Consider the following 24,137-nt stretch of genomic DNA (forward strand, 5'->3'; position numbering starts at 1 on the left):
CCTCCTGTCATCTCTGTCTCCTCTCCTTCCACAATCATCATCCCTCCTACTGCTCCTCCTTCTCTCAGGTGACCGTAAAGTACTCCTCGAAACAGTCGTGTTCCAATTGCTGCTTTCCTCCCTACTTCTCTCCTGTTCCACAAGCGGGATATACCGCTTCTCATCCCCTCGCCGTTTCTGTTTCTTAGTACCGTCATATAGCACATCTTGTTCCTTTGCCCCAATTGCCAAGAGTGCAGGGCGCGATTTCGGTAGGTAAGGCTCCGAAAGTTCATCAGCCAGCGCATTGATTTTCGCTCTTTCCGAGCTTGTAACAGCCCCGCCGTCCACCCAGCTGCGGAACATAGCAGCTCCAATGCGGTGTGGGCATGCGCGCATACTCATCGATAGTAGAAACATCCAGAAAATTAGCAACGTCTTACTTGAGGGCGTCAATTTCTCTGGGAGGAACGGGAATGGAATCAATCTGGGGCACCGAGTCCATATCCCCAGCCAGCAGCGCACGAAGGGCTTATTTGTCTTCTGTCTCTTTCACAAGAGCATGCTCTTCTACCGTCATATTTCTCTCTTCGTCGCGTTGCCACAGTGCTCGCATAGAATTTGACTTCTTTATTGCCGAACTGGATACCTGACAGCTGGGAGTCAGAGTTGATGGTGTCGCGCGTTCCAAGTCCTCCGACACTCCCGTCTGCACCTGTGCTCACTTTTGCAGAGTCAGGGATGAACCGTGCGGTCCATGCACGACATTTCCGTGTTGCCTCCAGCCAGTCAAAATTCGGCTTCAAAAGAATGACAAATGGACCTGTAGGGATTTTGGACCTGGTCCTGGTGTTTCTGCCATTTACACTAGTTGATAAAAGTAGCATATGTACCTTTTGTTAGCTATAGAAATGTTGAAACAAGCGGAGGGAGACGCACTGCTGTGCACCAAACTTGTTGAGAGAAGTGATAAGCTTATCCTCGAGATGGTCATCTTTATCATCGCTTGAGTCTGGCTCATCTTTACGCCCATCATCAGCAAACAAGATCTCGCTCTTCTCTTCATCGTCGGGATTCTCTCAGGAGCTGAAAGTATGAGAATGGCCTGTGAGTAGGGAGCCATAAGCAGAGCTTGCGGCACTGACGGGGGAGCGCTGAGAGTTGGATTTGTCGCTGGCCCTATCGTTGTCGGCTGCTGGGATGCGAATTAATTGCTTACAAACACGACCAAATCCCATAAACGCGTCGCGACTCACGTCCGGGACGGCGAGTCTGACGGACTCTAACCGCGCCTGGAATTTGAACATTCAACATGGCAACCTTCGATTCAATGTGGGTTACATTTTTACATATACATGGACCATCAGAGGTCTCATTTATCTGCACAGACCAACTCCATCATGTCCACTTGTCCGATCGACAAGCACCGTTGTTCCTCCAACTGAGACGACACCGTCTTTCTTGATAGACCCAAAGAACAAGTCTTACAAGCACCAATATGCAAACATATACTTTACACGTCTGACAATGCTAAGAAGTGCAGTGGAGGAGCGGGCAAGAGCTAGGTGGGATGGACTACAAAGTACGTGACAAGAACCTTCCATTCTTTTTGAATGCTCACAGCAGGTACAATTAGGTGAACCGCTCCATGTAGCGCGTGTCCTTGATATTGTCAAATCTCAACTATGCTGGGTAATAGGTACAGTCTACATGGATATGCCACTCAAGCCGAATGTTCTGGAAGACATTGGCCGAGATGTGAGTAACTTGCACACAAAATCGACCATTCTCAGTTGATGTGTGAAAAGCATTCCATTCCGGCTCCACCTCCACGTGAGAAATTCTATTGCGATGAAGACAGCGTCATGTTGGAGGATGAGTCGGGTCGTATTAAATTAGTCGGTAACCGTGTCAGTGAGGAACGCTTAGTCACAGGCGTCATCGTCGCCGCTCTGGGCATGGAAACGCCCACAGGAGATTTCGAAGTTGTAGATATGTGCACTGCGGGACTTGCAATATTTGCGGAGGAAGAAATTCTCGGCTCAGACGCCATGGATGTGGATGTAGAGTAAGTTTATTGCTTTCCAGACATACAACTGAAGCCCAAGACGCTTTATGACCCAGCTTTTCATCCACACGAGATGAATATGTGGCCGTCATTTCGGGACTATCCATTGGGTCACCCTCGCCTGCGGATGCGCAAATCCAAATGCTTGTAGAGTACCTCGCGGGAGAAGCAGGCGGTCCCGAGGACCAACAACTGGCATCACAGATAACACGGCTCATCATCGCCGGAAATTCGCTATCACTTGAGGAATACAACGAGGAGGGTGAAGACGAGAAGAGACCAGTAAGCTAGGATCCCTTCTTTGTAATGACAAATGACTCAGTAAATATCAGAGAAAATTCGGCGCATCAACACAGGCGAACTTTTCTCCTCATCCGAATCTTGCTCTTTCCGCTCATCTTCATGATTTAATTTCCGCACTTCCCGTCCACATATTGCCTGGAGAGGATGATCCTTCTGGAATCATTCTTCCACAGCAGCCTTTCCCCCGTGCGATGTTCGGAAAGGCTGCAACCTTCGAGTCATTCTATTGCGAATCAAATCCGGCCTGGCTTCGCGTAAGATGTGATGAAACCGAGTCATCGATACCGAACGAAGGGCGAACCTCGTCTTCTAAATCAAATCATCCGCCTGTCACTCGCAGCCTATTGGTGACATCAGGGCAGCCTGTTCTCGACATGTACAAATATCTTCCAACCCCGCCCTCGAGCCTCGTATCGATTGCTGCTTCAACCCTAAGATGGCGCCACGTTGCTCCAACTGCTCCAGACACTCTATGGTGTCACCCTTATCGAGACCGAGACCCTTTTGTTTTGCGGCAAACTCCGGATATATACCTTGTTGGCGGAATGCCCGAATTTGGTACAAGGCTGGTAGGTTCAGAAGATGGATCGGGCAGGGCAGGGAGATGTTGCAGAATTGTTCTAGTGCCTAGCTTCTCGCAGACGGGCATTCTAGTGCTTGTCAATCTGCGGACTTTGGAAGTGCAGTGCGTGGATTTTGGGGTCGAGGGATTGAGTGCGGGTGGCGGAGAGCAACGGCCTTCAGGAGATGATGGAGATGCCATGGCAGAAAGCTAACAATCTTTTATTCATTTTTTTCTTCTTTCGGTCAACATCAAATCGCAATTTAGGCTGCAGATTCCTCGGGCCCCTCTTTTCCCTGAAGTCTTCACGAGCAGTTGTCGGTTTAATTTTGCGCCACATCTGGTTGAAGCCTATCAGCATCTTCCGATTCATGGAATTTAGATTGATTTGGCAGGTGTAGTGTTCAGGGTCACGTGGATAATAGTCCATCATCAGTTGTTGTGAAAGGCTGTCAGAGGTTGTCCTTTTTTTCATCCCCATTTATTGCTGAAGAAGCCGTTGTCAAGTATGACAGAACAAAACAAAAAACAAAAAGGCTATTTTTAATTCCGGGGCTCACTTCAGCTCTCCTTAGCCTCGCCTACCGTTCCCTTCTCAAAGTGCATTCAAGAATTCTTTAATCATTAATCCAACGGCCCCGAAGGAACGTTTAAAAATTCTTATCGGATGGGGCACTTCCCTTTCATGACGCTTGTGGACAAATGCCATTATGCTGGACTGCATTTGTTTGTTGTAGTGGGCGCAGGTTGCCAAGGAGTGAATTGCCACACGCTCGACATAATCAAGCAAACCACTGATGCTTATCTGGGACGGTCTTCCTATTGATCATTTGATTTCCGATTGTCAGGATTGTGACTCCAGCCTTCCGAAAAACATTCCTTGTGGGCGTGTGGCATTTCCGCTTGAATCTTTAGGGTGGCGTTCATGCCACAGCTTCTCACTTTGACCGTGCTTTGGCTTCATCACACATACATAAGGTGCGTTGCTCCAACTCAGATCGACCTCATTCCACTCTCACCTTCTCTCCTGTCTTAGACTTACTTCTACTCACTTGCGTACGCGCGTTATAATCCGGACGTCCATCAAGATACTCGTCGAGGCTCTGGGCCGATATGCCCATCCTCGTAACGCTCATGCATGCCGACACCGAGTTTTCCTCGTGAACGTCGAGCGCGCATGAGCCCGGTAGCGCTGCAAGAGCAGCAATCTTGGCGCTACTGTACGCACGGGTGCTGAAGCCGTGCATCGCTGCAATACGGTGGAGGTTCGAGGAGCCCGGTAAACAGCGCCACTCCCCTCTGGATCGTGTCGAACACCCTGGACGAGACTCTGGACCCCGCTTGATTGAGCTTACACTGTGTGACATGCAGTCAGCGATTGTCACGATAGTCTCCGGCCCTAATGTCTTTTCTTTCCTTCCTGTATTCTCTGCTATGTAATCTTCATACACAAGAGTGCTGAGGGCGGTAGCTTTTCCCCACTGGGGTTTTTAATGCACCCGTTCCGATGATGCACTCTTTGTGTCAACTCGGGAAAAAATAATCAAAAAATCTTTGTGCCATCATTTTCTGTTATGACTACGAGTGAAAGTCTAATTGGCTCTGAGCAATGCATCGCTGATTTTTCTGCTCTGGCTCTATAATGTAATGTAAGTACATGCAAGTTGTTGAGCATTCGGTACTCAGTACTGGGCCAGTGTAAGCAACGTTGCAACGAAAACTGTCTAGGATCCTGAATTCATCTGTCACAATGCTTAAAGGTCGAGTTGAGTCGGTATAGGGACTTGAAGTCATAAAATGCCAACTAAAAATATGATAAGGAATGTTTTTGGTATTTACACTGAGAAGCACGTCTGGTATCATGTCCTTAAGGTAAACCTCCTGTAGCATCATCATGTATTCACAGTACAGTACGCCAAGAAACACACGAAACAATGAAATATCACTGATTGGACGAACGCTCGAGTCTTTGTCTGGTGGGCGAGAACAACCCTCCAACGACGCTTGACATCGTGTCCGTGATTTGCCGCTGTTGCGGTTGCGTGTGCTTGACGAAAAAGAGTTGCACGTTGGTGGAATTCCATATCCCGAGAGGTGACATCCCATGCACATAAACCCCTCCCCATATGAGCGACGTCAACCAGACAATTGATGCATCCGACCACTAGTAGCTGGCTGAGTATCTTCCGCAATTCATGAGAAAAAACATACCATAAATCGTCTCGGATATAACACCGGTGCAGGAGGTAGAACATCAGTCAATGTCACACTTTGCAAGAAATCAGTGATAGCGCCAGCTGAGTTAGCCTTCTGCCTGCCAGCCTGCAGATTCTGGATCTTTGGCAAGAGCTCCGATATGACCAGCATCACAGTATCCAAGGGTAACCTGTCAAACATTTAGAAGACACTCGAACACCAGCGAGCAAGTGCTTACCCTTGTTGCCAAGACGTGACCTAGTTTCATGGAAGTTAGAGACAGATAATGTTTTGTTGGTGCGAAATGGGGCTCACCCATTCTTGGGTGGGTAAAAACCCATTCCTACCAATGCCAGCCGCAGCCATGCGATCTCCATTAATTGTGTCCGACGACAATGACCGCCGAGCCTTCATCTTGCCTCTTGCCTTTTCTGACGTAGCTGTTATAGTACTGGTACTTGTTGTGGGGCTATTCTCCGAAGGTAGAGACGTGAGCGGGCGGGTCTCGGTTTGCTCATGGCCACCCAGGCCAGCTTCAAGGTCCTCACCAGAAAACGAAGTAGACTCTATGGTGAAGGCAGGGTCGCTTTCATTCTTGAGAAGGCGCGATTTTTCCTGGTGTGCACTCTCCACGGACACGCGCTCCTGCTGTGGGCCATCCTTTCTGTCGCGTTCCGCCTGGCTCGCTTGCTCTTCCTTGATCCGTTGTACACGCTGGATCTCTCGAAGTCCGCGGGTGAGAGTGAATGTCCCTAGCTCTTCGAAAGTTTTTTGTGCGGTGATGATTGCATACATAAGATTGGGGTTATCTGAAAGGTGGTGAAATACTACTGAGTTGAAGACCTCGAGCCTTGGGAACAAGTAAGCGTCATGCTACTCCCATATGACAATTACTCACATAAGAAACAGAAGTCTTGGGTGGCTCTCGTCGGATAAGAGGAATAGAGGGTTCGAGAAGGAAGTGAAGAGCTGAAGCAAACGATTAGATGCAACAACAGACAGGTTTTTAAAATATGGAGCCGCATTCGCGAGCGCGATGATAAGTGCCGGATATATGGAATTGAGGGAGCCTGAAGTAGTTGCAATGATGGAGTAAACTGACTACGAAGGGTTAATGTCCACAAGTGTAAAAGTCACTTGTTCGCTCACAGTAATCATGAAATCTCCAGCAGTCCCATGAGATGCCCCCTGAGATACCCATTTTGTCGGTACCTGAATATTTATTGGTGATGAGAGCTTGTTGCCGAATGCGGACTCAGCCGATAGCGTCTGAATAATGTATGAGAGCGCTCTGCAAAGTCCGTGTTGCTCTAGAAATCCATTAAAATATATACCCGCTCGATAGATAACTACAGAAGACGTACGTGGCTTGTCTTTGATCTCGAGTGAATAGCATAGAAGATATGCAAGGACATCAACTGTTTTGTCTGAGTCCAGTAGGTAAGCACGGAATTTCTTAAAGAAAGGGTCAGACGTCAGATCGGCACGACTGGGTAGACGACCTACTTACCTTGTTGAGCTCAATGATCTTCCAGAACAAAACAACTGTACGGTATCAGGAGAGTGGGGTGAACATAAAAGACATGCGTACTAGTCTCAGGCACATAAGGAACCGACCTCCTGGATCCAGGGAGTAGATTGTTTGATATAGCTAGCTGCTGCTCTAGAATGGCAATGATGCCACTCAAGATAAAAGCGAAATCCTGCGTGCGATGCTATACGCCATGAACAATAGTATTCTCAGACGAGGAAGACAAATTTACCAATTTCGCCAAAAAATAGCGAAAAGCATTTGTTTGTGCAGTCGGGGATGATGAGGTAGCATCGCCAGAATCTGAAACGATGTCTCTGGCTGGACCACTCTGGAAATCCAATAAAACACATAAAACTTGTAGGCACATGCCCACAAGCGCTGTCCTGGAATCTTCGCCTTTGAAGACTAGATGATTGTAAGGGACCTTGCCGGCTACACTGGCGATGGTCATATTGTTAGTTGTAGCGGAGTTCATCACGGTGTTTAGCAAGGAGCAAAGTAATGTCAAGACGTCACGTCGGGGCGTCTTTCGAACTACATGCAGAGTGTAAAATGACGGATGTGTGAAGAGAGCGGCAGGCGGAATGTATATCTGACGTGACAGAAGGATAAGGAGGAGCCGTAAAACCTCAGTTTTATTGGAGTCGTATGCATGATTTGGTCCAGAGTCAGTTGTCGAGCCTACACCCTTCTCCCTAGGGAATTGTAAGTCAGGCATTTGTTTTTGGACCAACAATGCATACCATATAACATAATTGATCTTGTAATGGTCCACTTGTATCTTCGTTGGGAGACTAAAACCGCAACAAAACAGGAGATCGTTGACGCAAGTGAATAACTTCTCTCCTAACGAAGGTAAGGTTTTCGTCCGTTTCGGTTGAGGGATCTGTGATTGCGTGTTAAAGCCATGACCACTCTCACTCCCATCATCATCATCTTCGATGACAAACTGTGGTGCCTGTTCCGGAGCTGTGGGTACAATTTCGTCTTCGTCGACTTGAACCTTCTTCCACAGCACCTCGAGCTCAAATGAGTTGGACTCTCCCTCAACCTCAAACACAACAGGTAGCACCCTTTGCAGGACTCGCAAACTGTTCAGGACCTCCTTCGTTGCGTTACGCTCTGTGCTCGAAGTCTTCATGAAGGAAGTGGCATACGACGCTACAGATGTCGGTGGTATGGATGGGAAGGTATGGTCAGACACAAGATTGAACAGACGAGACGTCACAACTCTGATGAGAGTCGCTACGTTTTCTGGTGAGTCAAGTAGAGCTCTACGAACTTGGGAGGTCTCATTAGCCGCCCGCACTAAGAACCAAATGCTGGGACATACTGTCATGGGTTGATATGAGGGAGAATACATCAGACGGTGTGTCAAAGAGGGTGAAATACTGAGATATACTATTCAATCGAACATTTGGACAACAAACTAAGTATCACCGACCTGGTCCCAGTAGCTGTCAGTTTCGGCTATGTGCTGTAGTTGACAACTTGTCATTATAGTCAACGCCGAGATGGAAGCGGGTACCACAAACTCACCCTCGTTGTATACAGTTTAGATATTCCCTGGGGGCGACTGCGAAACGCCAGCTTCGCTTCGTCGGTCAATAGTCCGAAAGGTGCCGTTAGTGTCTGTGGAAGTTTGGCGAACATTGTCGTATGGCAATCGTCAGAATGATATGCAGGATGTGCGATGTCAAAGCCCTGTGTAGACCAGCCTTGAGTGTGCCTGCAGTGCCAGGGTCACTTTCCAAGTCGGTGCCTTGTACAATATTTGTGCACCGCAGTGATGTCGGATGCTTCCGAACTTCCGCATTGCTTCCGCAGTTTCTGCTCCGTAGTCACACCTACCGTACATTGAAACGAAGATGTTCGGTCCTTCTTTGCTATGTGCTAGCAGGTCTTCTCCAAATTGCCATGTCAACTAGCAACCACAGACCTTCCTGCAGCCCAGTCTTTGTAGCGACCCAGAATTTTTCTCTGTATACGACAACATAGAGATAGCTACTGCAGACTGCAGTGGCAGTTCTTACTATTCCAAGGGCATTCCTTCGCTGTTGCCGTCTGGAAACGTGGCACTTTTTTTTGTACTCGATTCCCATCCAGAGATATCGAGACGACTCAGGCCTCGCCCAATGCCCATACGAAATGATTTCCTAGACTGCACATGAGGTGGACCCAATCACTACAATACAAGAGATACACCAAACACCCAAGCAGCTTTGTCACTGATAGGTGTGTTCAGGGAACCAAAATCTTGGCGATGGCGAAGCCTTGCCCTCCTAATCGTGGTTCTCGTTATTCAGTTGCGTGTCACATTTTTAAACAATTTTGTTCTATCGAGAGTATATATATTCTATGGTGGGCAGTACCAGTAAGTTTTGGTCTTAAACCCCAGTGCCCTGGATGCGAATGACTTAATTGTTGGAAAGTCATTCAAAGACCTGACGAAGAACAAGGACGATGGAGATTTAAATAAATAGATCAATGACACGAACATCATTCTCCATACTGCGCGTTCAAGAGTTTGATGTCGGCGTGACGTTCAAAATGCATTCTCCACAGTTTTATATCCTGATCAAAGAGTATTATTTACTATGCCACACGCCACACTCACCAGCGTCACATACGAAGGACGCAATTGTCGTCTACCATGCATGAATGGACGGTGGACAGTCTACAGTCACCTGCTGATAACATGCAGCTTCAGCTTCGTGTTAGCTTGTAACACCCGGGATCCGGACATCCGGGAACCACTGCCGTAGCCGTCTTGAGTCACACGCACGGATGAGCATCTGGATTCTGCTTCATGACATTTGTATCCAACATCCACAACGTCTAATTTACAGGACTGATTAACCAAAAAAATATCCATATACGTGCAGGGTTTGGATTGATTGATTCAGATGATCAGTTTCTTCCAGTGATCCCGATCAAGTTTTACATCGTGCGCATTCATGGAGACCCAGACTTCATATCTACGTCTCCTAGCTGCTGGCTCCAACGCTCGCGGTCAGCTAGCCAACGGTTCTGATTACGATTCACATACTTTCAAAGAGTGCTGCTTCATAAACTGCACGCAGGATACGCTTCCTCACAATACGCTCGGCATCTTGCAGCTTGCGACTGGAGCAAACCACACTCTCGCATTGTTGGAGTTTGGTGACGGCCGAAGGGAGCTTTGGGGGTGTGGAGATGGACGTAAAGGGCAGCTGGGTCCTCAATACATGGGACAGTTGACAGAATTCACGCCGATCAGCATACCCTTGTACCAAACTTATGCTTCCCGAGGATATACCTGTTGTCTCATCGCTGCCGCTTGGGAGACTTCATATCTTGTTTTGAAATCTCCTTCCCGATCAGACGTAGTCATCTCGATGGGTTCGAATGACTTTGGGGCACTCGGTGTGGGCACAAAACAAGCTACGGCAACTCCGGCGGTTGTTTCGTTTGATCACCTCACTATCAAGGGACATTCTATCAATCCCAATGAGCTCGTTGTCGAGTCCATTGTTGCAGGACCTCGTCATGTCATACTTCATGTACGAGCCGGTCTCAATAATGGAGATTCGCTCATTGGCTGGGGTTTGGCCAGACATGGCCAACTAGGGGACACGAAGATCGTAAACTATGACCGCCCTCACATCATTTCCCTTGATGTATCTTCAGATCCGGTGCAAATATGTTCTCTTGGTCTCCAACATACCATCGTCTGCCACCAATCGGGGCGAACAACAGCCTTTGGATCTAACAAGAAAGGACAGCTCCATAGGATGGATTCTTGGGGGCGTGTTCGACAAGTTGGGTGCACGTGGAATGGGACATATCTTCTCACAGACGATGATGAAAATACTCTTATATCAACGGGAAGTAATACCCATGGTCAACTAGGTCGGGAGTCGCAAGTCGAGGAGAATGGGATTACCGTCGGGCCTGTCGAATTTACCTTATCTCACGATGGCAAATTGCCTTCACTGAGATCCCTTGCTTGTGGCAGCGAACATGTAATGGCAGTGATCTCTCCATCTGACTCATTAGACATGGAAGTTTGGGGTTGGGGGTGGAACGAGCACGGTAACTTGGGGCTGGACCATACGGATGATGTGCTGAAGCCCATCAAGATCTGGCCAGCAAGAGGACACGTGCTGGAGGGAAGAATTGCTCGAGTATGGGCTGGAAATGGGACTAGTTGGATATTGTTACAAATATAACGATGAAGCTTCTGAAGTGCGATTTTATGAATGTGTGTTCCTACAGTACTGACTCTAAGTGTATTCCCCACCACTTCTCTGTTGCCTCGTCAAGTTCCACCAATCGCCGATCCTCACGTAAAGATAACCATTGGGATGACTCGTCAATAACTTTTCATCAAAATCCTGAAGACGAATATCATCTCGACCGTGTCCTCCAGACAATGCGGCGGCAACATATGCTGAACGAAGCAAGTTCTCCACTGCGAAGCTGAACTTTCAGAACACTATCAATCCTCTCCGGGGGCCCAGCCTACGGGATTAACACGCGCTTTTAGGCAGTGAGGAGGAGATGGGACTCAGATTCGTGTCAAGTACAAGGCAAGAGCTGCTGCTAATGCTGTTCCCAGTGCGCATCTGGAGGAGACCTCGGAGAAAGCCTGTGCTTGGAACCAAAATATATATACGTTTTGAGACCTGGAATTCGCCTGAAATGTAATTGTCATGCAGTTGTCTGTTGATATCTGCATTATTGAGGCAGAAGTCATTGCGCCTTATGCCTTCAGTCATGATCCGAGAGTCTCGTCCAGAATCGGTACATTAGAAAAGAGAATGGCTGACACTTACTCACTGCTTGAGATGATCAATACGGATGTCGATGGCACATCGTATCGGTGAGTGAAACTCGACACGTTTAACGTTTAACTGGACGAATAGTGAGGATACGCGCAGCGCACGCTTTATACATCTTCAGATGAGTGAGCCAACCTGTGCATTGCTAAAGTAGCATCGGATCCAATCACACATCTCTAGGACGACATGTCACTAACACACTCCCATATGCCCCGCAGATTCTCCTTCCACAATGTGACTTTCCCGTCGCCACAACTAACAGCAAGAATGTTTCCAGCAAGACTCCATGATACGCGCCATACGACATCAGGGAATTTGCCTGCAGCTGCCGCACTAGGTGCTCCTGAGGCAGTCGAAGGATCAAGAGCAGTCTTCACCCATGTAGAAGTTAATGAGTCTTTTGTCCAGATCAACACTGTCTTATCCTTGAAATCAAGATATCTTCAGACAAAAAATACAGGAAAAAAGTACTTTGTAACGAACCTGAGATGCTGTTGCAATATAACTCCTTGGCAGACCGATATTGGGTGCCCATGCAACATCACGCACCCAATCTGTGTGTCCATCAAGTGTCTCTTCCTCCACCCACGACTGTGTGTCTTCACGGTAGCCCCAGATCTTGACAAGATTGTCACAACCAGCGCTAGCAAAACGTTTGAAGGGTGCAGAAGGCTGTGCGCCAGGTTGTTGTGGGTGAATGAGCGATCCGGGCTGTGTCGCGGGCGCCCAAGAAACAGAGTTGCAGCCGATGGCATGACCATTGAAGATGTCAGCACCCCACTGACCGTCATCTGTTACCAAATGTTCGTCAGAGATGTCAGCTGTGAATAAAAGAGTGCACACCTTTGAAGGTGAGTACAGAAAGCTTTCCATCTGACGACGCGCAAGCCAACATTGCACCAAGCTCATGAGGAGCCCACGACACGGAGTTCACTGAAGCGGCGTGTAACGTGTGCTCCTTTACCCTTGTCCACCCACCATCGGTCGTGCCTTGAGACCGCTCCCCCCATATCAATACTTTGCCATCGTATGAGCAGGAAGCAAGTATGTGTCCAAATTTCGGGTGTGCCCAGGCAACCTGCCACACTGGACCCGTGTGCCTGTCAGGAAGGATGCAGAATTATGAGTGTATTCAACATGTACATCAAACCACGAACCCCTTTAGAGTATGGCCACTAGATTTCAGTGGTTCCCCACCAATAACGTCGAAGACCTTGACCGTTCTATCTGAAGAACACGTCGCTAAACGCTTGCCATAGTAGTCAAGTTGCGCATCATGCTAGGGTTGAATTTTTGAGTACAGGTTCAGGATGCGATGATGATGTTGTTGCATACAATCATGTCTTCATGAGCGGTTTCAATTGGAACTGCTTCGGTCGTGGTCGCAGACGGCATGTTTGCTCGATACTGCAGATGATTTTGGAATCTGGACAATGGGGACGTGTCGTGACAGCAGCTAATCTGAGTTTGAAACCAAACCACTATGTGACTTATGACCTCGAGGTCAACTCTTATACGCAATCGACAAATGATATGACCTGCACACTCTCAGACTGACAACATAAAGAGATGGATTCCATCTCATTATCATCGTTATCCAGTCTCACCACACACCAAAAGTCTTCTCTTGAAAAAGGTGCGTCTTCAATGATCATTGCATGTCCGTTGGATATACAAATGAATGCAACCCTCATAGGAGGATACATAAATTTATCAAACCTCTTACTCAATACGTCAAGTGATATCTCGCGCACGACGCGCATTGCTCCATTAGAGGTCACCAGAATTCTCGAGGCTGCATGTCGAGAACACGCAGTGCCCATCAACAAAATCAAAGACCTGCCGATGGAAGGCGAAGAGAAGTTCACCACTGGAGATGCTGAATTAGATAGTATGTTGGATGGTGGAATTAGAACGGGAATGCTCTGGGAGGTTGTAGGTGAAAGGTGAATGCATTGGATTGCTTATCAGCACAGAAAATTGATATACTTTTTAGCGCTGCGGGCAAGACACAGTTAGCCCTTCAACTCTCACTGTTTGTTCAGCTCCCTTCTAGATTAGGAGGCGTCCTAGGTTCCGCTTTTTATCTGACGATTGCGTCGCAACTGCAAACTACACGAATGGAACAAATACTCAATACCCATCCACTCTTGTCGCCTTCACTGTGTTCTTTCGCAAATATACAGCACGCATCCGTTCCAACTATCGACAAACTCATTTTTGTCCTGTCTAAATCTTTGCCGCAATATATATCTGCAAATAACCAAAACTCATCATCAAGACCTCTCAAACTGATTGTCATCGACGCTATCGCTGAACTTTTTCACACTTCCAAGAGGACCACCACACAGTTCCTAGTCGAGCGGTCTCGCAGACTTTCTGAAATAGGGATGCTCCTGCATTCGCTCGCCAGCAAGCATCAAATAGCGGTCCTAGTCCTGAATGAGGTCAGCGATACTATCCACAGGGATACTGCTCCTTTGGACAGTGGGCAGATCGGCTACAAGGATCAGTTCCGGTGGTTCGGTCGTGCAGACAGTGTCCTAGGGGAGGATAGGAAAGAAGCAACGCTCGGTCTGGTCTGGTCGAATCAGTTGAATGTCAGAATCTTTCTCTCGCGAACAGGTCGCCGTCGATACCTTGAAGAGAGCGAGCACTCAAGGAAAATTCAGAAGTCGGCCTCAGCGACGTCGTCGAATATTTCAGTCGGCGATCAACAACCCGTGCTTATTAGGCGCCTAACCGTGGTGTTCAGCTCGGTGTGCGACCCTGCCTCTTGTGACTATGTAGTTACTGCGCAAGGCATCTCAGTTGTTCCTGGCTCTACTGTTCTGCTTACTGCTCGACCTGCAGTAAGCACAGCTACACCTCCAAGGACCACCCATGATTCGATGTCACCTCACGGGGACTTCACTCAAATGCAAGAGGCTCAATTAGCGCCGTTGGATATCGGCCATATTGTGGATAGCACAGTCATTGACAGTAGATATTCCACACCAGACAACGAGCCAGGGGATGACGAATGGGACGCTTTTTGGGAGCGAAATGCGTTACCGGAGTGTGTGTTTGAGGAAGCAGTGAATTTGACTGAATCCTCGTGATACCTAACGTTGTCTGCAACAACCAACCGTTTGTGCATACGCTGTTTTTATTAGCCAGTGCGATATATACATATATGTAAAATTCCATATTCATACAAAGCTGTTCCCAACATTGGCAATACAAGTACAAAACCAACATGTCTGTCTACAGAGGAATCTCGGTCCACCTTTCGTGGGTGCGCCCCTCCTTTATGTGTTCTGCCTTCTTGCTGGAGGACTGAGGGTACGCATTCTCCAACTCCACGTCCAGCGGGTGTTGGAAGGCAGTGAAATGTGAACTTGCTGCTTTAGTGATCGGATACCGAGGCGAGACCTTAGTGATACCGGGGTGTTTATCCCAGGATGCTAGTACGAGACCAACCAAAGCTGAACAATAGTAAGCGACTGGGTTGGAATAACATGATTCGCTGAACATACCGAAGATAGAAGCCATATAGAAAACAGCCAGGAGAACATTAGCCATTGTGCAGTCACCAGACTGAGAAAGGTCATGACAAAGGGCGGTCGCGTGATTCTGACGTGCATGGATTGTTAAAAGGACGCAAGATGCTGGTAGCATGTCAGAATGATGGCAGGTACGAGCAGCGAAGTCATGTCACGTACTGACATCTGAAAGCCACAAAGTGCCAAAGGTAGCAATATTTCTAGTGTTGCTAGATTCTGCATGTCGCCTGCAACACAAGAATGAGAAACTGCTCGAGCCATCAGCTTTTCACATTTACAGTGTGCCATGGTGAACTCACGTAATGAGGAATACCAACAGAGCTACGATGTTTGACGCAAGTGCAACGGCCTCAAAAGCTGAAACAAACTGGTGTGAATGAAGGCTGAAGCTAGGTGTGAAGCACTCACGTCCTGCGGTGTGCGCAACAATATCCGGACTTAGAATCACAATCGATATGACATTGCAGATACCAATAACGACTTGAAAGAAGCAGATGAGTAAATGCATCGTACGAGAAGAACAGAGCATGATGGCGTACGGAGTAAGAGTCTACAGGCAAGAGTGAATGGGAAAGGCATGGTGTCACAGACAACCGATGTAGATGGGGCGATGCAATGAAAGTGATGATGCACAAGAAGATCGAGCCTGCGGAGGAACGTTGTGTGATGTGCATTTGCCATGTGCTGAGGTTTTATATCGGGCCAGCTTGCCACAACTGAACTGTGGTCTCGTCGAGTGGCAAAAGATAAAAGCGGCATGTGGAGGAAAGAAGCGAAAGCCAATGCAAGGATATAGTATCACCATTGTCCTCAGAAGTGTGGTCAATAGGACACGAAAGTTGCTTTTCTGTGGACCAACCTGCGGTGCATGGACCACCTTGCAGGCCCGGTTGATAATGCTCGGAGAAGATCACATGAGTTTAATTACATACGGTGAAACACATACCCGTGTTAAAATGATCAAGGGTGCTTTGCTATACCACTCAGAAACGTCACAAAGAGGCCAATACACCCGGACATCGACATATCAGAATCCGGTACTCCTCGCGCACACAGTTAGGAGGGAAGTCGGAGTCTAGTAAAGTTAATAGCACAAGTGCTGCCATTTGCCCAGATTATAATATCATTCCGGCATTGCTACTTACCATGAAACTTGAAACGCCGAATAACATCAGTATTTACTGTTCCCCGAACGGAAGGACACTGTCTGTTCAATACCTGAATGTACGTTTGTCGTGCTGCACACTGGCACTAGCACTTAGACCACGGGTAACTATTTGGCAGGGTCGACGCCGAATCCAAGTCTGCGACAAGTTGGAGGCTTTCGCGGGCCCATGCCAGCCGAGCACGGGTCACTTATGAATTTCTGGCTCTGCAGGGTTCCGGGCCATGAGCGAAATGCATTTTGCATGTGGCAGCAGTGCACAACTACGTGCGCATTCTGTGAATATGACCTGCTGGTTGTCTGTGGTTTTTCAGTGATGGGTCAAGTTAACGCTAGCGTTGACCATCTAGGTCAAGTTCTATAAACATCTGAGTACAAATAATATATATAGCTAGAACTTGCACTGAAAGCGCAAGTCATCTTCGCCGGCTTCGAAGGTTACTCACGACATCAATCTTAATAACCTCACCAAGGCCAGCAGCCTGAAGGGCACCTTACAGCTTATGGAAGATGCTAGAATGAATGAAATATAATTATCCATATACAGGTGCCATCAATTCAATTTGAGACACCAAAGGCAACCGAGCCAAAAGTAACAACTAGAGTACAGACTACGAGCAAAGCGGGCATAAGAAAAGGGTATGGAGATGAAGACGTTGATAAAACTTTCAAGACAAGACCAGACGCCTCCTGCCCAGGACGATCTATGGCTCTCCGGGGGCACCAACTGCGACTGAACATGTGCCGTCGAATGCGTGCTTATAGTTCAATCAACCCCTCCTGCCCAAACGTATTCTCGCCCGAATAACTGACATAAAGGAAATTATCCTCATCCCTAGAAAACAATGAGATCTGACTTGGTAGCATTCTGGGGTGCGCTCACTTGTGCTCCTCATAAATAGCGCTCATAAGAGCTGCCGTCGGTGGGAGAACCTCGTCAACGAAGATAAAGATTGCCTTCTCTGGTGCAAGCTTGATGCGCTTCCGGATGACGTAGACGAATTGCCCGACTGTTAAATCCTGTGGAGCAAATGTATAAAATCGATGATCAGCTATCCATCGGCACTCGTGATAAGCAGCACGATGCGCACTGAAGGTACAAGATACTTCTTCTTGTCGATGGTAGGGATGTCTGTTCGGTCGGCCTTCTCACAAATTACCTAGAGTCGATGCCACTCCTGTCAGGGACACTAAACGTGGTAGGGTATAAGAAGGAAATGCTAACAGGAATACGGTCAGGGTACTTCTGTCTGATGCGTTCAGCCTCCTGCTTGCGCTTCTCTGAGAAGGAGAATACGTTAGTAACTCATGACCACATGACGACTGCCGGGCAATGATAGTACGTACCAAACGGGTGCTCATCCTTGAATTTAGACCTCATGACGAACGTTACAAGCGATGATCGAGGACAGTAAGTGGGAAGAGCTGACTTCTGAATGGAAAGAAGGACTTTATCGTGGGTGGTGGTCAGCGTTCAGGATGAAATGAGGACAGCTCGCTGTGCCGCAATATTCAAAGCCTCCTCGCGGCTGTGACGAGTGACAGCCGCGTGACTCAGCTGTGGTGACGAGGCAGCACGCTGACAAATTCGACAAATATAATGTATTATAATTACAACGCGGCAGTACACCTCAGTAAGCCCCCGACGTGCCGAATCTACGATACGTATACTTAGTATTGAGAGATAATAGCTGACATATTCTGTGTGAGAGAAAAAAAATCGAAGCTCTGGAAGTAACGTTACAATTAAGCCTCATGGTCATTGGCCATCCCGGCAGCCATGCCCACTGCCATTGCGTTGCCCATCTGCACCCCAGTCCCGTCTGTAGGCACGAAAACAGTCTTGTTGCCAAACGCTTGGACACGCGTGACTTCCACTCTACGCATCTCCATCCCGCGTGCGAATTGGTCGGTGACCTTGGCATCAGCCGCCGCCCTGATACTGACAGCTTGCGCGTCGGCCTCAGCGGTAAGACGAATAGCTTCCGCTTCTGCAAGAGCCTCGATCTTTGTACGCTCAGCTTGGGCTTTGGCAGCGGCAATGACACTATATGCCTCGGAATCGGCTTGCGCCTATTAAAAATGTTAACTTATGAACAGCTTAGAAAATAAATTGATACCGACATTACGGCTTTGAGCCTTAATGCGAGCAACAGCGAGAGCTCCTTCTTCCTGTTTGACTTTATTCGAGTTTTCTCGATCGACATTCTGCAGCATATAAATGAAAGGAATGACTATATCAAAGGGGATGAAACTTACGGCAGCCTCGACCTGCGCCTGTAACGCCCTCGTTGTAAGCTTGTCCATGGTTGACGCAATTTCTCCCTTGAATTGGCGGTCGATCACGGCTAGAGTACGGTCAGCTCCAAATGTTACTGGTATTGAAACACCCCACACTTACCAAGATCCTTCAAAATGATTCCATACTCGAGTGCGGCCTCGTGCATCTCGTCCATGGCCCTGGTACGAAGAGCGTCAAGGAACGCAGATGAAGGGTCCGTGCCGTCTTCGAGGTTGTCAGGTCCAAGAGAGCGCTGCTTCACCATGGTGCTGTAGTCAACTATAGTGCGTGAGTCAAACTATCACACAAGAATAATCGATGGACATACGATGAGCGACAATTTGTGTGAGGATAGACTGGGTTTTGTCACGGAGCGCATCATATGGGGTGTTGTAGCCATGTGTGGTGAGCTGCAGACGAAGTGAGCAATCGCTGACGAAAACCAATTTGTCGAAAGGCGTACCTTCAGGGGTTCCATTAATTGCCTAGCAGTTTTATGAATAACTCAAGTCATCAGATGCATGATTCTCACTGCTCACCATTTCAAATAGATCCTCAAGCCGACAGGCACTTGGTCTCTCGTGAAACTGGAAGCCAGCAACGTAAGATAGGGTATCAGTGACCGAGCGAACTACTTACATATCCTTTGTAGGCATCTCGAGCTGATTCTCGCCGAGCGTAAACAAACCACGCAGTGTGACGTTTGGATTTGTTATATAATGTTGTCCAGCAGGGAGCAACTCAAGATCGTCTCCACGCTGGAGAATGGCACAGTTATTTGCCGGGATGTTCAAGCTGTGCACCATAAAAAATTAGAACACGAATATTGGAATAGGGAGCGGATGAACAATAATGCCACAACGTATTCCTGTTCTTTGCCTGAAGCAATGTGACTCCGCATCTTGATTTCGGCAATCCTGATCGAGATTCAACTGAGCATCGTGAACAAGATGGGATACAGAGGTACGTACGAGCCAAGGATAGCGCCTGTTACTGCGTCCTTGATCGAAGTAGATAAATGGGTCTGGTCGACAATAGCCAGAACGTCATATGTTCCATCGATTGCGTACGCAACAAAACCTGAGTTTTTAACCACAAAAATGCGATTTTGAGGATCAGAGATGACTGCCGCTTGGTTCTGGGACACCTGAACGACTGTCAACCCCTGAAACTGAATCGCGGTGTCCGAGACTGATGACTGCCTTTCAGTATGGCATCGTGTAGAACATCGGGGCACGCACGTCCTTTGGTACCGCACCATTGACGGGCCCACCAATTACGGAGGGGGAATCCAGGGTATCGACCAGGCTTGGTCAATATCTTTGGGAGACCACCGTGATTGATCAAACCAAGGAAACCTGGAGAAACTTCCCTACCGGTCCACGAGACAGGGACCTAGTAGTGATATTTCGATGTAAGCCGCAAATGTTACGGCGAGAAATCCAAGTTCACCTTGTTTGACAAGAGACCCGTTCGCCCGGACTGTTGTAGGTTAAGGCGGTGAATACCAGAATGATGTAGCAATAAGGGTACTCACGTCTCGGAGTTGCCTGTCAATTCTCTCCAGTGCGGCAATGATGCCATCCTTAGCGATGGGTACGACAAACGGACGTTCTTCCAATGCATAGTCTGCTGTTTTGGAGAAGTCGTGCAAAGACACCCTTTCAAGTTTTCTGGGATGGGTGCCAGTGGAATAACTGTCATAGCTTTCGTCGATGCGGTCGGATTTCTTGAGGCCTTTGTGTTTCACAGGGTAGGAAGAACCACCGACGACGGTGTCGGCATCTTCTTCGTCATTAATTCTGCTACTCATTTGGTCGGTCGGTCTGAGGTTGGTTGTGTGTTAGGATATGATAGTATGGTCTCCTTTAGACTATTAATATAGGGGAATTTACGTGTGAAATCTATATTCATACTCATTACACTGGCAGTAGTCACAGCACGGATCTTACAGCTGGCAGGCTGTGGGGGCGTAATTAAGAGAATGCGTCGCTAGTCAGCGCCGCCGATGGACACAGAATGCGTACTAGACCTGTAACTTGAAACAGCAAGACAGTGATATCCATTCGGTGTAGTACTAGCGATGCAGTGGCCAGGTATGTGTAGCGGAAACTCCACGTAATTTTTGGCACGTGACATTCACGTAGCGGATTTAATATGACTTGTAACACATTGAATTCAACGACCATAGTTTTAGCCGCAATGCGGATTCTATGGCTATTCTTGACGCTGCTCCCACTGCCATTGGTATGCTCGAATTTTGTCAACAACACAGAGAACCTGCTATGGGGGGCCTATAGACCCAACTTGTACTTCGGCCTCCGACCAAGATTACCCCAATCCCTTATGACTGGTCTGGTGTGGTTCGGCACTCAGAACTATCAGTCTATAGCCAGTATGTGACCCAAGCATACAACTACAGCAAATAAGCTAAACACTTCATCAGAGGCTCGTCACGCATGTGACCAGGGCGATGGTCTGGACAGCTACACATGGACGCACTTCAATCCACGACAGGGCGGTGTACAAATACTGCGCGACAGCCAAAATAATGTGGAAATTACAACCGAGTTTTTGAAGGTGCCTGGTGGCTCCCATGGTGGTAGTTGGGTTGCGCGTATCAAAGGAGCACCTCTCAACCCTAGTGTGTTTCTATTATGACCTGCCATGCACAGTCTACTAATACTTCCGAACAGAGTTTCCATCCAGAATTTCCACCATATTTTATCTTGGCCTAGAAGGACTAGGCGGAGTAGATATGGTCACTGATGAGAGCGAGAATGTGAGTCCTAACAAAGTGCACCCATGGCCAATCGAGTTAATTGAATCCTAAGGGAATCGATGGTCCCGTAGAGTTCTCTGGCACTACGCCTGACCTCGGTGATTTTACTATCCGCATAGTCGATGGTATGTTCACTTTGTTATTACTTGATATAGAGCGTCGCCTCATCCTGTGCAGCCCCCGACAACGAGGCTGTGACTACTGGCCCTCACTCTGAAGCTTTTGAGGAACGGCTGGGAAAAACTCACCTGGCCGGCTTGCGCCTGCCACCGGGGCAACTATGGACCGCGAAAGGTGAGTCATTTCTCTCTCGGAGATTGTATCATTCCGTGACAACACAGGACATCAGATCACATCATGCAGAGCATCGTTAACCGTGCAAGCCCGATTGTTGAGAAATACCGCACTGCTGAACAGGCGCCTGATCCTTCATTTACCCTACAGCTTCCTGATGATATTCTCACTGCAAGCAATCTTTTTGCTGTTCAAAAGTTTTTCGAGGGAGAGTTCCAGTTTGATGTCTTTTTCGAGAGTGCCAGTGCCAATCAGACGTTTGATGGTTTGGTCTAAAGTACTTTCTATTCAAATGGACACTAAATTCCTACCACAGCGAGCACCATTGATCAAGGCATTGCGGCTGTCGTAGCGTCCTTCAATAGTCGCTTTGAGGAGACATTCCCAATCCCACCTTCATACCCAGCTAATGATGTTACACCTTTGAAGTCTTTTAGTAAGGCTATCACCTCCAACCTCTTCGGTGGTATCGGCTACTTCTACGGTACATCCATCATCGACAAAGGATTCGCGTATGAATGGGACCAAGATGATGAGATCGATGCCGCGGATGATGGACAGAACGGCGCTCGGTTGACTGAACCCCGTGCTCTGTTAACTGCTACGCCTAGCCGCAGCTTCTTTCCGAGAGGGTTTTACTGGTAATCAAATAGTCGTTCAAGTTAAGTTCACTGATTTACTTTTACAGGGATGAGGGCTTCCACCTTCTACACATAGGCGCATGGGACACAGAACTTAGGTATTCGACGATAGCCCTTTGTCCTATATCTCGATATCTGACTATTTGTAGTCTCGAAATTCTCAAGGGCTGGATCAAGCTCATTGATAGCGATGGCTGGGTCGCACGCGAACAGATCCTTGGCGAGGAAGCGCGCAGCCGAGTCCCTGCACAATTCCAGACTCAAGTGCCTACTTTCGCAAACCCTCCAACTCTAACGATGGCAGTAACAGCCATCATCAAAAAATTCAATGCTGCACATGATGGACCTTCCGCTGCAGATCTTGGGATAGACTACGGCATTAATGTACAAATGCCTATTGCCAGCGAGCCGGAGTCCAGCGCGGTTCTCGACCGTGCCGCTGTGCAGTCTGTTCTGCGCGACATGTACAAGCCCTTGAAACGGCACTATGAGTGGTTCCGCCGGACGCAGCGTGGACAGATCAAGCAGTACGGCCGTCGGGCGCGGTCACGCACGGAAGGGTACCGTTGGCGAGGACGCTCTGAAGCACATGTTTTGACGAGCGGAATGGACGATTATCCGAGAGGTCCGCCACATGCAGGGGAGCTTCATTTGGATCTAATCAGCTGGATGGGCTTCTTCACCCGAACAATGAAGGACTTCGCACAGTTCATTGACGAAGAAGAGGATGCTGCAAGTTTTGCTGAGATTGAGTCAGCTATAATAAACAATATTGACGGTGACAGATTTCCAGTTTCTCAAGAGGCGCTGATTTGTTGTTGACTGACACAGATCTGCATTGGGACGAGGAAAGCGAGATGTACTGTGATGTTGGGATTGACTCGGACGGTGAGCCTCTTCCCCTCATGTGTGTCATTTAAATGCCTATATGCTCTCTACTAGATGAATCGACCCATATCTGCCATGCGGGTTATGTTTCACTCTTTCCCTTCATGCTCTCGCTGCTCCCGCCGGACTCCTCACACCTTGGGCCCATCCTTGACATGCTGCATGATCTCGAACAACTCTGGTCAGAGTATGGTATTCGCAGTTTGAGCAAGAGTCATCCTGAGTTTGGGAAGGGGGAGAACTACTGGAAAGGTCCAATATGGGTACAGATAAATTATATGGTGCTTGGCGCGCTGCATAACACGTATGCACGTGAGGAGGGACCGTTCCAGGAGAAGGCCAGGGAGATATATGAAGAGCTGAGGAGAAATTTGGTGAATAATGTGTTTAAGGTAGGTCTCCCTCGAAAACTGTCTCAGGCGTTGTTCTGTAATGCTCATTTTGACTTAGGAATATCAAAGAACAGGATATGTATGGGAACAATATGATCCCCTTACCGGAGAGGGACAGAGGAGGTTCGTATTCTATCTGGAATCATTTACCCCTGGTGCTAATCGTTCATATTGCAGCCACCCTTTCACTGGTTGGACATCGCTCGTCACGCTCAGTAAGCATTTTCGCTCTACCTTGGCCATGAAATCATCTAATGTCTACCTCTTATATAACAGTCCTCGCAGAGATATACTGACCTAGCCCGACATTGGCTGGGGAAAAATCGTTACATAGCGGTATATACCATCGATAGAATCAGCTGAACATATGGCATGATAAATAACTTTGCAGTACCGTGGAATACATGTGGGAACTTTTCACTTTAGACTCACTCGCCAGACGGCACAAGTCGTCCAGTTTACGTCCAGTCATGAACTATTTCCGGACTTCCACGACAATGTAAATGTAAGACGCGTGATAAGTGACGCACATGAATCCAACAGTTCGTGAGCTTTGCACAGGGACTCAGTCCTACCCGAGTCTCTCAAATCAACCCGACACAAAACTGTTGGTACCGAGCACAATCATAAATATTTTGATCAGGGTGGGTGCAGAGTTGTCGGGGTATGTTTTGAAATTCACTG

At 47.9% G+C, this 24,137-nt stretch overlaps 10 protein-coding genes across 10 annotated transcripts; 4 read left to right on the plus strand and 6 right to left on the minus strand.

The window, feature by feature from the left end:
* Nucleotides 1-374: 374 nt before the first annotated feature.
* On the minus strand, nucleotides 375-1,045 carry F5891DRAFT_61332 (uncharacterized protein). Its single transcript, XM_041372462.1, has 2 exons — nucleotides 919-1,045; nucleotides 375-872 (listed from the first exon to the last, which is right to left on the minus strand). Exon 2 carries the CDS (start codon nucleotides 864-866, stop codon nucleotides 462-464), a length of 405 nt encoding a protein of 134 aa, XP_041229527.1. The 5' UTR covers nucleotides 867-872; nucleotides 919-1,045; the 3' UTR covers nucleotides 375-461.
* Nucleotides 1,046-1,222: 177 nt separating this feature from the next.
* F5891DRAFT_1015969 (DNA polymerase alpha/epsilon subunit B-domain-containing protein) lies at nucleotides 1,223-3,361 on the plus strand. The gene is made up of 6 exons (XM_041360908.1): nucleotides 1,223-1,311; nucleotides 1,368-1,561; nucleotides 1,616-1,737; nucleotides 1,788-2,047; nucleotides 2,104-2,329; nucleotides 2,380-3,361. Exons 1-6 carry the CDS (start codon nucleotides 1,292-1,294, stop codon nucleotides 3,124-3,126), a joined length of 1,569 nt encoding a protein of 522 aa, XP_041229528.1. The 5' UTR covers nucleotides 1,223-1,291; the 3' UTR covers nucleotides 3,127-3,361.
* A 1,329-nt stretch (nucleotides 3,362-4,690) lies between these two features.
* On the minus strand, nucleotides 4,691-8,385 carry F5891DRAFT_1015975 (high-temperature-induced dauer-formation protein-domain-containing protein). Its single transcript, XM_041360909.1, has 14 exons — nucleotides 8,182-8,385; nucleotides 8,087-8,119; nucleotides 7,976-8,033; nucleotides 7,386-7,923; nucleotides 6,872-7,337; nucleotides 6,700-6,823; nucleotides 6,619-6,653; nucleotides 6,473-6,563; nucleotides 6,258-6,418; nucleotides 6,007-6,209; nucleotides 5,424-5,958; nucleotides 5,347-5,366; nucleotides 5,124-5,298; nucleotides 4,691-5,076 (listed from the first exon to the last, which is right to left on the minus strand). The coding sequence occupies exons 1-14, from the start codon at nucleotides 8,293-8,295 to the stop codon at nucleotides 4,855-4,857; spliced, it is 2,775 nt and encodes a 924-aa protein (XP_041229529.1). The 5' UTR covers nucleotides 8,296-8,385; the 3' UTR covers nucleotides 4,691-4,854.
* A 1,036-nt stretch (nucleotides 8,386-9,421) lies between these two features.
* On the plus strand, nucleotides 9,422-10,966 carry F5891DRAFT_1015980 (regulator of chromosome condensation 1/beta-lactamase-inhibitor protein II). Its single transcript, XM_041360910.1, has one exon. The coding sequence runs from the start codon at nucleotides 9,600-9,602 to the stop codon at nucleotides 10,851-10,853; it is 1,254 nt and encodes a 417-aa protein (XP_041229530.1). The 5' UTR covers nucleotides 9,422-9,599; the 3' UTR covers nucleotides 10,854-10,966.
* A 675-nt stretch (nucleotides 10,967-11,641) lies between these two features.
* On the minus strand, nucleotides 11,642-12,860 carry F5891DRAFT_1126882 (WD40-repeat-containing domain protein; the record flags this gene model as incomplete). Its single annotated transcript, XM_041364133.1, has 5 exons — nucleotides 11,642-11,890; nucleotides 11,949-12,256; nucleotides 12,309-12,565; nucleotides 12,623-12,744; nucleotides 12,801-12,860. 5 exons carry the CDS (start codon nucleotides 12,858-12,860, stop codon nucleotides 11,642-11,644), a joined length of 996 nt encoding a protein of 331 aa, XP_041229531.1.
* An 80-nt stretch (nucleotides 12,861-12,940) lies between these two features.
* On the plus strand, nucleotides 12,941-14,679 carry F5891DRAFT_1015985 (P-loop containing nucleoside triphosphate hydrolase protein). The gene is made up of 3 exons (XM_041360911.1): nucleotides 12,941-13,101; nucleotides 13,162-13,411; nucleotides 13,462-14,679. The coding sequence occupies exons 1-3, from the start codon at nucleotides 13,035-13,037 to the stop codon at nucleotides 14,564-14,566; spliced, it is 1,422 nt and encodes a 473-aa protein (XP_041229532.1). The 5' UTR covers nucleotides 12,941-13,034; the 3' UTR covers nucleotides 14,567-14,679.
* On the minus strand, nucleotides 14,680-16,164 carry F5891DRAFT_1015988 (uncharacterized protein). Its single transcript, XM_041360912.1, has 7 exons — nucleotides 15,870-16,164; nucleotides 15,550-15,819; nucleotides 15,419-15,490; nucleotides 15,310-15,367; nucleotides 15,170-15,258; nucleotides 14,984-15,115; nucleotides 14,680-14,932 (listed from the first exon to the last, which is right to left on the minus strand). The coding sequence occupies exons 2-7, from the start codon at nucleotides 15,767-15,769 to the stop codon at nucleotides 14,712-14,714; spliced, it is 792 nt and encodes a 263-aa protein (XP_041229533.1). The 5' UTR covers nucleotides 15,770-15,819; nucleotides 15,870-16,164; the 3' UTR covers nucleotides 14,680-14,711.
* A 525-nt stretch (nucleotides 16,165-16,689) lies between these two features.
* Nucleotides 16,690-17,704, minus strand: F5891DRAFT_1015991 (autophagy-related protein 8 precursor). Its single transcript, XM_041360913.1, has 5 exons — nucleotides 17,523-17,704; nucleotides 17,401-17,456; nucleotides 17,267-17,335; nucleotides 17,059-17,195; nucleotides 16,690-17,010 (listed from the first exon to the last, which is right to left on the minus strand). Exons 1-5 carry the CDS (start codon nucleotides 17,554-17,556, stop codon nucleotides 16,935-16,937), a joined length of 372 nt encoding a protein of 123 aa, XP_041229534.1. The 5' UTR covers nucleotides 17,557-17,704; the 3' UTR covers nucleotides 16,690-16,934.
* Nucleotides 17,705-17,762: 58 nt separating this feature from the next.
* On the minus strand, nucleotides 17,763-20,330 carry F5891DRAFT_1104806 (uncharacterized protein). Its single transcript, XM_041363636.1, has 13 exons — nucleotides 19,994-20,330; nucleotides 19,909-19,938; nucleotides 19,698-19,851; nucleotides 19,428-19,647; nucleotides 19,305-19,373; nucleotides 19,096-19,251; nucleotides 18,996-19,043; nucleotides 18,920-18,941; nucleotides 18,785-18,866; nucleotides 18,577-18,735; nucleotides 18,435-18,523; nucleotides 18,300-18,383; nucleotides 17,763-18,248 (listed from the first exon to the last, which is right to left on the minus strand). The coding sequence occupies exons 1-13, from the start codon at nucleotides 20,267-20,269 to the stop codon at nucleotides 17,922-17,924; spliced, it is 1,716 nt and encodes a 571-aa protein (XP_041229535.1). The 5' UTR covers nucleotides 20,270-20,330; the 3' UTR covers nucleotides 17,763-17,921.
* Nucleotides 20,331-20,638: 308 nt separating this feature from the next.
* Nucleotides 20,639-23,878, plus strand: F5891DRAFT_1015997 (glycoside hydrolase). The gene is made up of 14 exons (XM_041360914.1): nucleotides 20,639-20,851; nucleotides 20,903-21,100; nucleotides 21,153-21,238; nucleotides 21,291-21,363; nucleotides 21,416-21,532; nucleotides 21,588-21,797; nucleotides 21,849-22,173; nucleotides 22,221-22,271; nucleotides 22,323-22,951; nucleotides 23,005-23,061; nucleotides 23,116-23,453; nucleotides 23,512-23,576; nucleotides 23,631-23,668; nucleotides 23,730-23,878. The coding sequence occupies exons 1-14, from the start codon at nucleotides 20,659-20,661 to the stop codon at nucleotides 23,747-23,749; spliced, it is 2,400 nt and encodes a 799-aa protein (XP_041229536.1). The 5' UTR covers nucleotides 20,639-20,658; the 3' UTR covers nucleotides 23,750-23,878.
* The last annotated feature ends 259 nt before the right edge of the window (nucleotides 23,879-24,137 follow it).

The sequence above is a fragment of the Suillus fuscotomentosus genome (assembly GCF_016647785.1).
Source record: "Suillus fuscotomentosus strain FC203 chromosome Unknown F5891scaffold_11, whole genome shotgun sequence".
In the NCBI taxonomy this organism is placed as follows: Eukaryota; Fungi; Basidiomycota; class Agaricomycetes; order Boletales; family Suillaceae; genus Suillus; species Suillus fuscotomentosus.

Excerpts from the sequence above, each read along its gene's own strand:
- F5891DRAFT_1104806 (XM_041363636.1), bottom strand. The coding sequence starts at position 20,269 with ATGAGTAGCAGAATTAATGACGAAGAAGATGCCGACACCGTCGTCGGT. Across the intron at positions 19,852-19,908 it reads CGGGTCTCTTGTCAAACAAG|GTCCCTGTCTCGTGGACCGG; the intron begins GTGAACTTGGAT and ends TATCACTACTAG. Across the intron at positions 19,374-19,427 it reads ACAGGCGCTATCCTTGGCTC|GATTGCCGAAATCAAGATGC; the intron begins GTACGTACCTCT and ends AATCTCGATCAG.
- F5891DRAFT_1015969 (XM_041360908.1), top strand. The coding sequence starts at position 1,292 with ATGGCAACCTTCGATTCAAT. Across the intron at positions 1,738-1,787 it reads TGGAAGACATTGGCCGAGAT|CATTCCATTCCGGCTCCACC; the intron begins GTGAGTAACTTG and ends ATGTGTGAAAAG. Across the intron at positions 2,330-2,379 it reads GTGAAGACGAGAAGAGACCA|AGAAAATTCGGCGCATCAAC; the intron begins GTAAGCTAGGAT and ends AGTAAATATCAG.
- F5891DRAFT_1015985 (XM_041360911.1), top strand. The coding sequence starts at position 13,035 with ATGGATTCCATCTCATTATCATCGTTATCCAGTCTCACCACACACCAA. Across the intron at positions 13,102-13,161 it reads AAAGTCTTCTCTTGAAAAAG|GAGGATACATAAATTTATCA; the intron begins GTGCGTCTTCAA and ends CAACCCTCATAG. Across the intron at positions 13,412-13,461 it reads TGGGAGGTTGTAGGTGAAAG|CGCTGCGGGCAAGACACAGT; the intron begins GTGAATGCATTG and ends TATACTTTTTAG.
- F5891DRAFT_1015991 (XM_041360913.1), bottom strand. The coding sequence starts at position 17,556 with ATGAGGTCTAAATTCAAGGATGAGCACCCGTTTG. Across the intron at positions 17,336-17,400 it reads AGTACCCTGACCGTATTCCT|GTAATTTGTGAGAAGGCCGA; the intron begins GTTAGCATTTCC and ends CATCGACTCTAG. Across the intron at positions 17,196-17,266 it reads AGAAGTATCTTGTACCTTCA|GATTTAACAGTCGGGCAATT; the intron begins GTGCGCATCGTG and ends TTTGCTCCACAG.
- F5891DRAFT_1015997 (XM_041360914.1), top strand. The coding sequence starts at position 20,659 with ATGCGGATTCTATGGCTATTCTTGACGCTGCTCCCACTGCCATTGGTA. Across the intron at positions 21,364-21,415 it reads TACTATCCGCATAGTCGATG|CCCCCGACAACGAGGCTGTG; the intron begins GTATGTTCACTT and ends CATCCTGTGCAG. Across the intron at positions 23,062-23,115 it reads TGTTGGGATTGACTCGGACG|ATGAATCGACCCATATCTGC; the intron begins GTGAGCCTCTTC and ends GCTCTCTACTAG.
- F5891DRAFT_1015980 (XM_041360910.1), top strand. The coding sequence starts at position 9,600 with ATGGAGACCCAGACTTCATATCTACGTCTCCTAGCTGCTGGCTCCAAC.
- F5891DRAFT_61332 (XM_041372462.1), bottom strand. The coding sequence starts at position 866 with ATGCTACTTTTATCAACTAGTGTAAATGGCAGAAACACCAGGACCAGG.
- F5891DRAFT_1015988 (XM_041360912.1), bottom strand. The coding sequence starts at position 15,769 with ATGCCGCTTTTATCTTTTGCCACTCGACGAGACCACAGTTCAGTTGTG. Across the intron at positions 15,491-15,549 it reads TGCCTGTAGACTCTTACTCC|TCGTTATTGGTATCTGCAAT; the intron begins GTACGCCATCAT and ends GCTTCTTTCAAG. Across the intron at positions 15,368-15,418 it reads TGTTGCGCACACCGCAGGAC|CTTTTGAGGCCGTTGCACTT; the intron begins GTGAGTGCTTCA and ends AGTTTGTTTCAG.
- F5891DRAFT_1015975 (XM_041360909.1), bottom strand. The coding sequence starts at position 8,295 with ATGTTCGCCAAACTTCCACAGACACTAACGGCACCTTTCGGACTATTG. Across the intron at positions 6,824-6,871 it reads GCTATTTTTTGGCGAAATTG|CATCGCACGCAGGATTTCGC; the intron begins GTAAATTTGTCT and ends CATGGCGTATAG. Across the intron at positions 6,210-6,257 it reads CTGGAGATTTCATGATTACT|TCAGTTTACTCCATCATTGC; the intron begins GTGAGCGAACAA and ends AACCCTTCGTAG.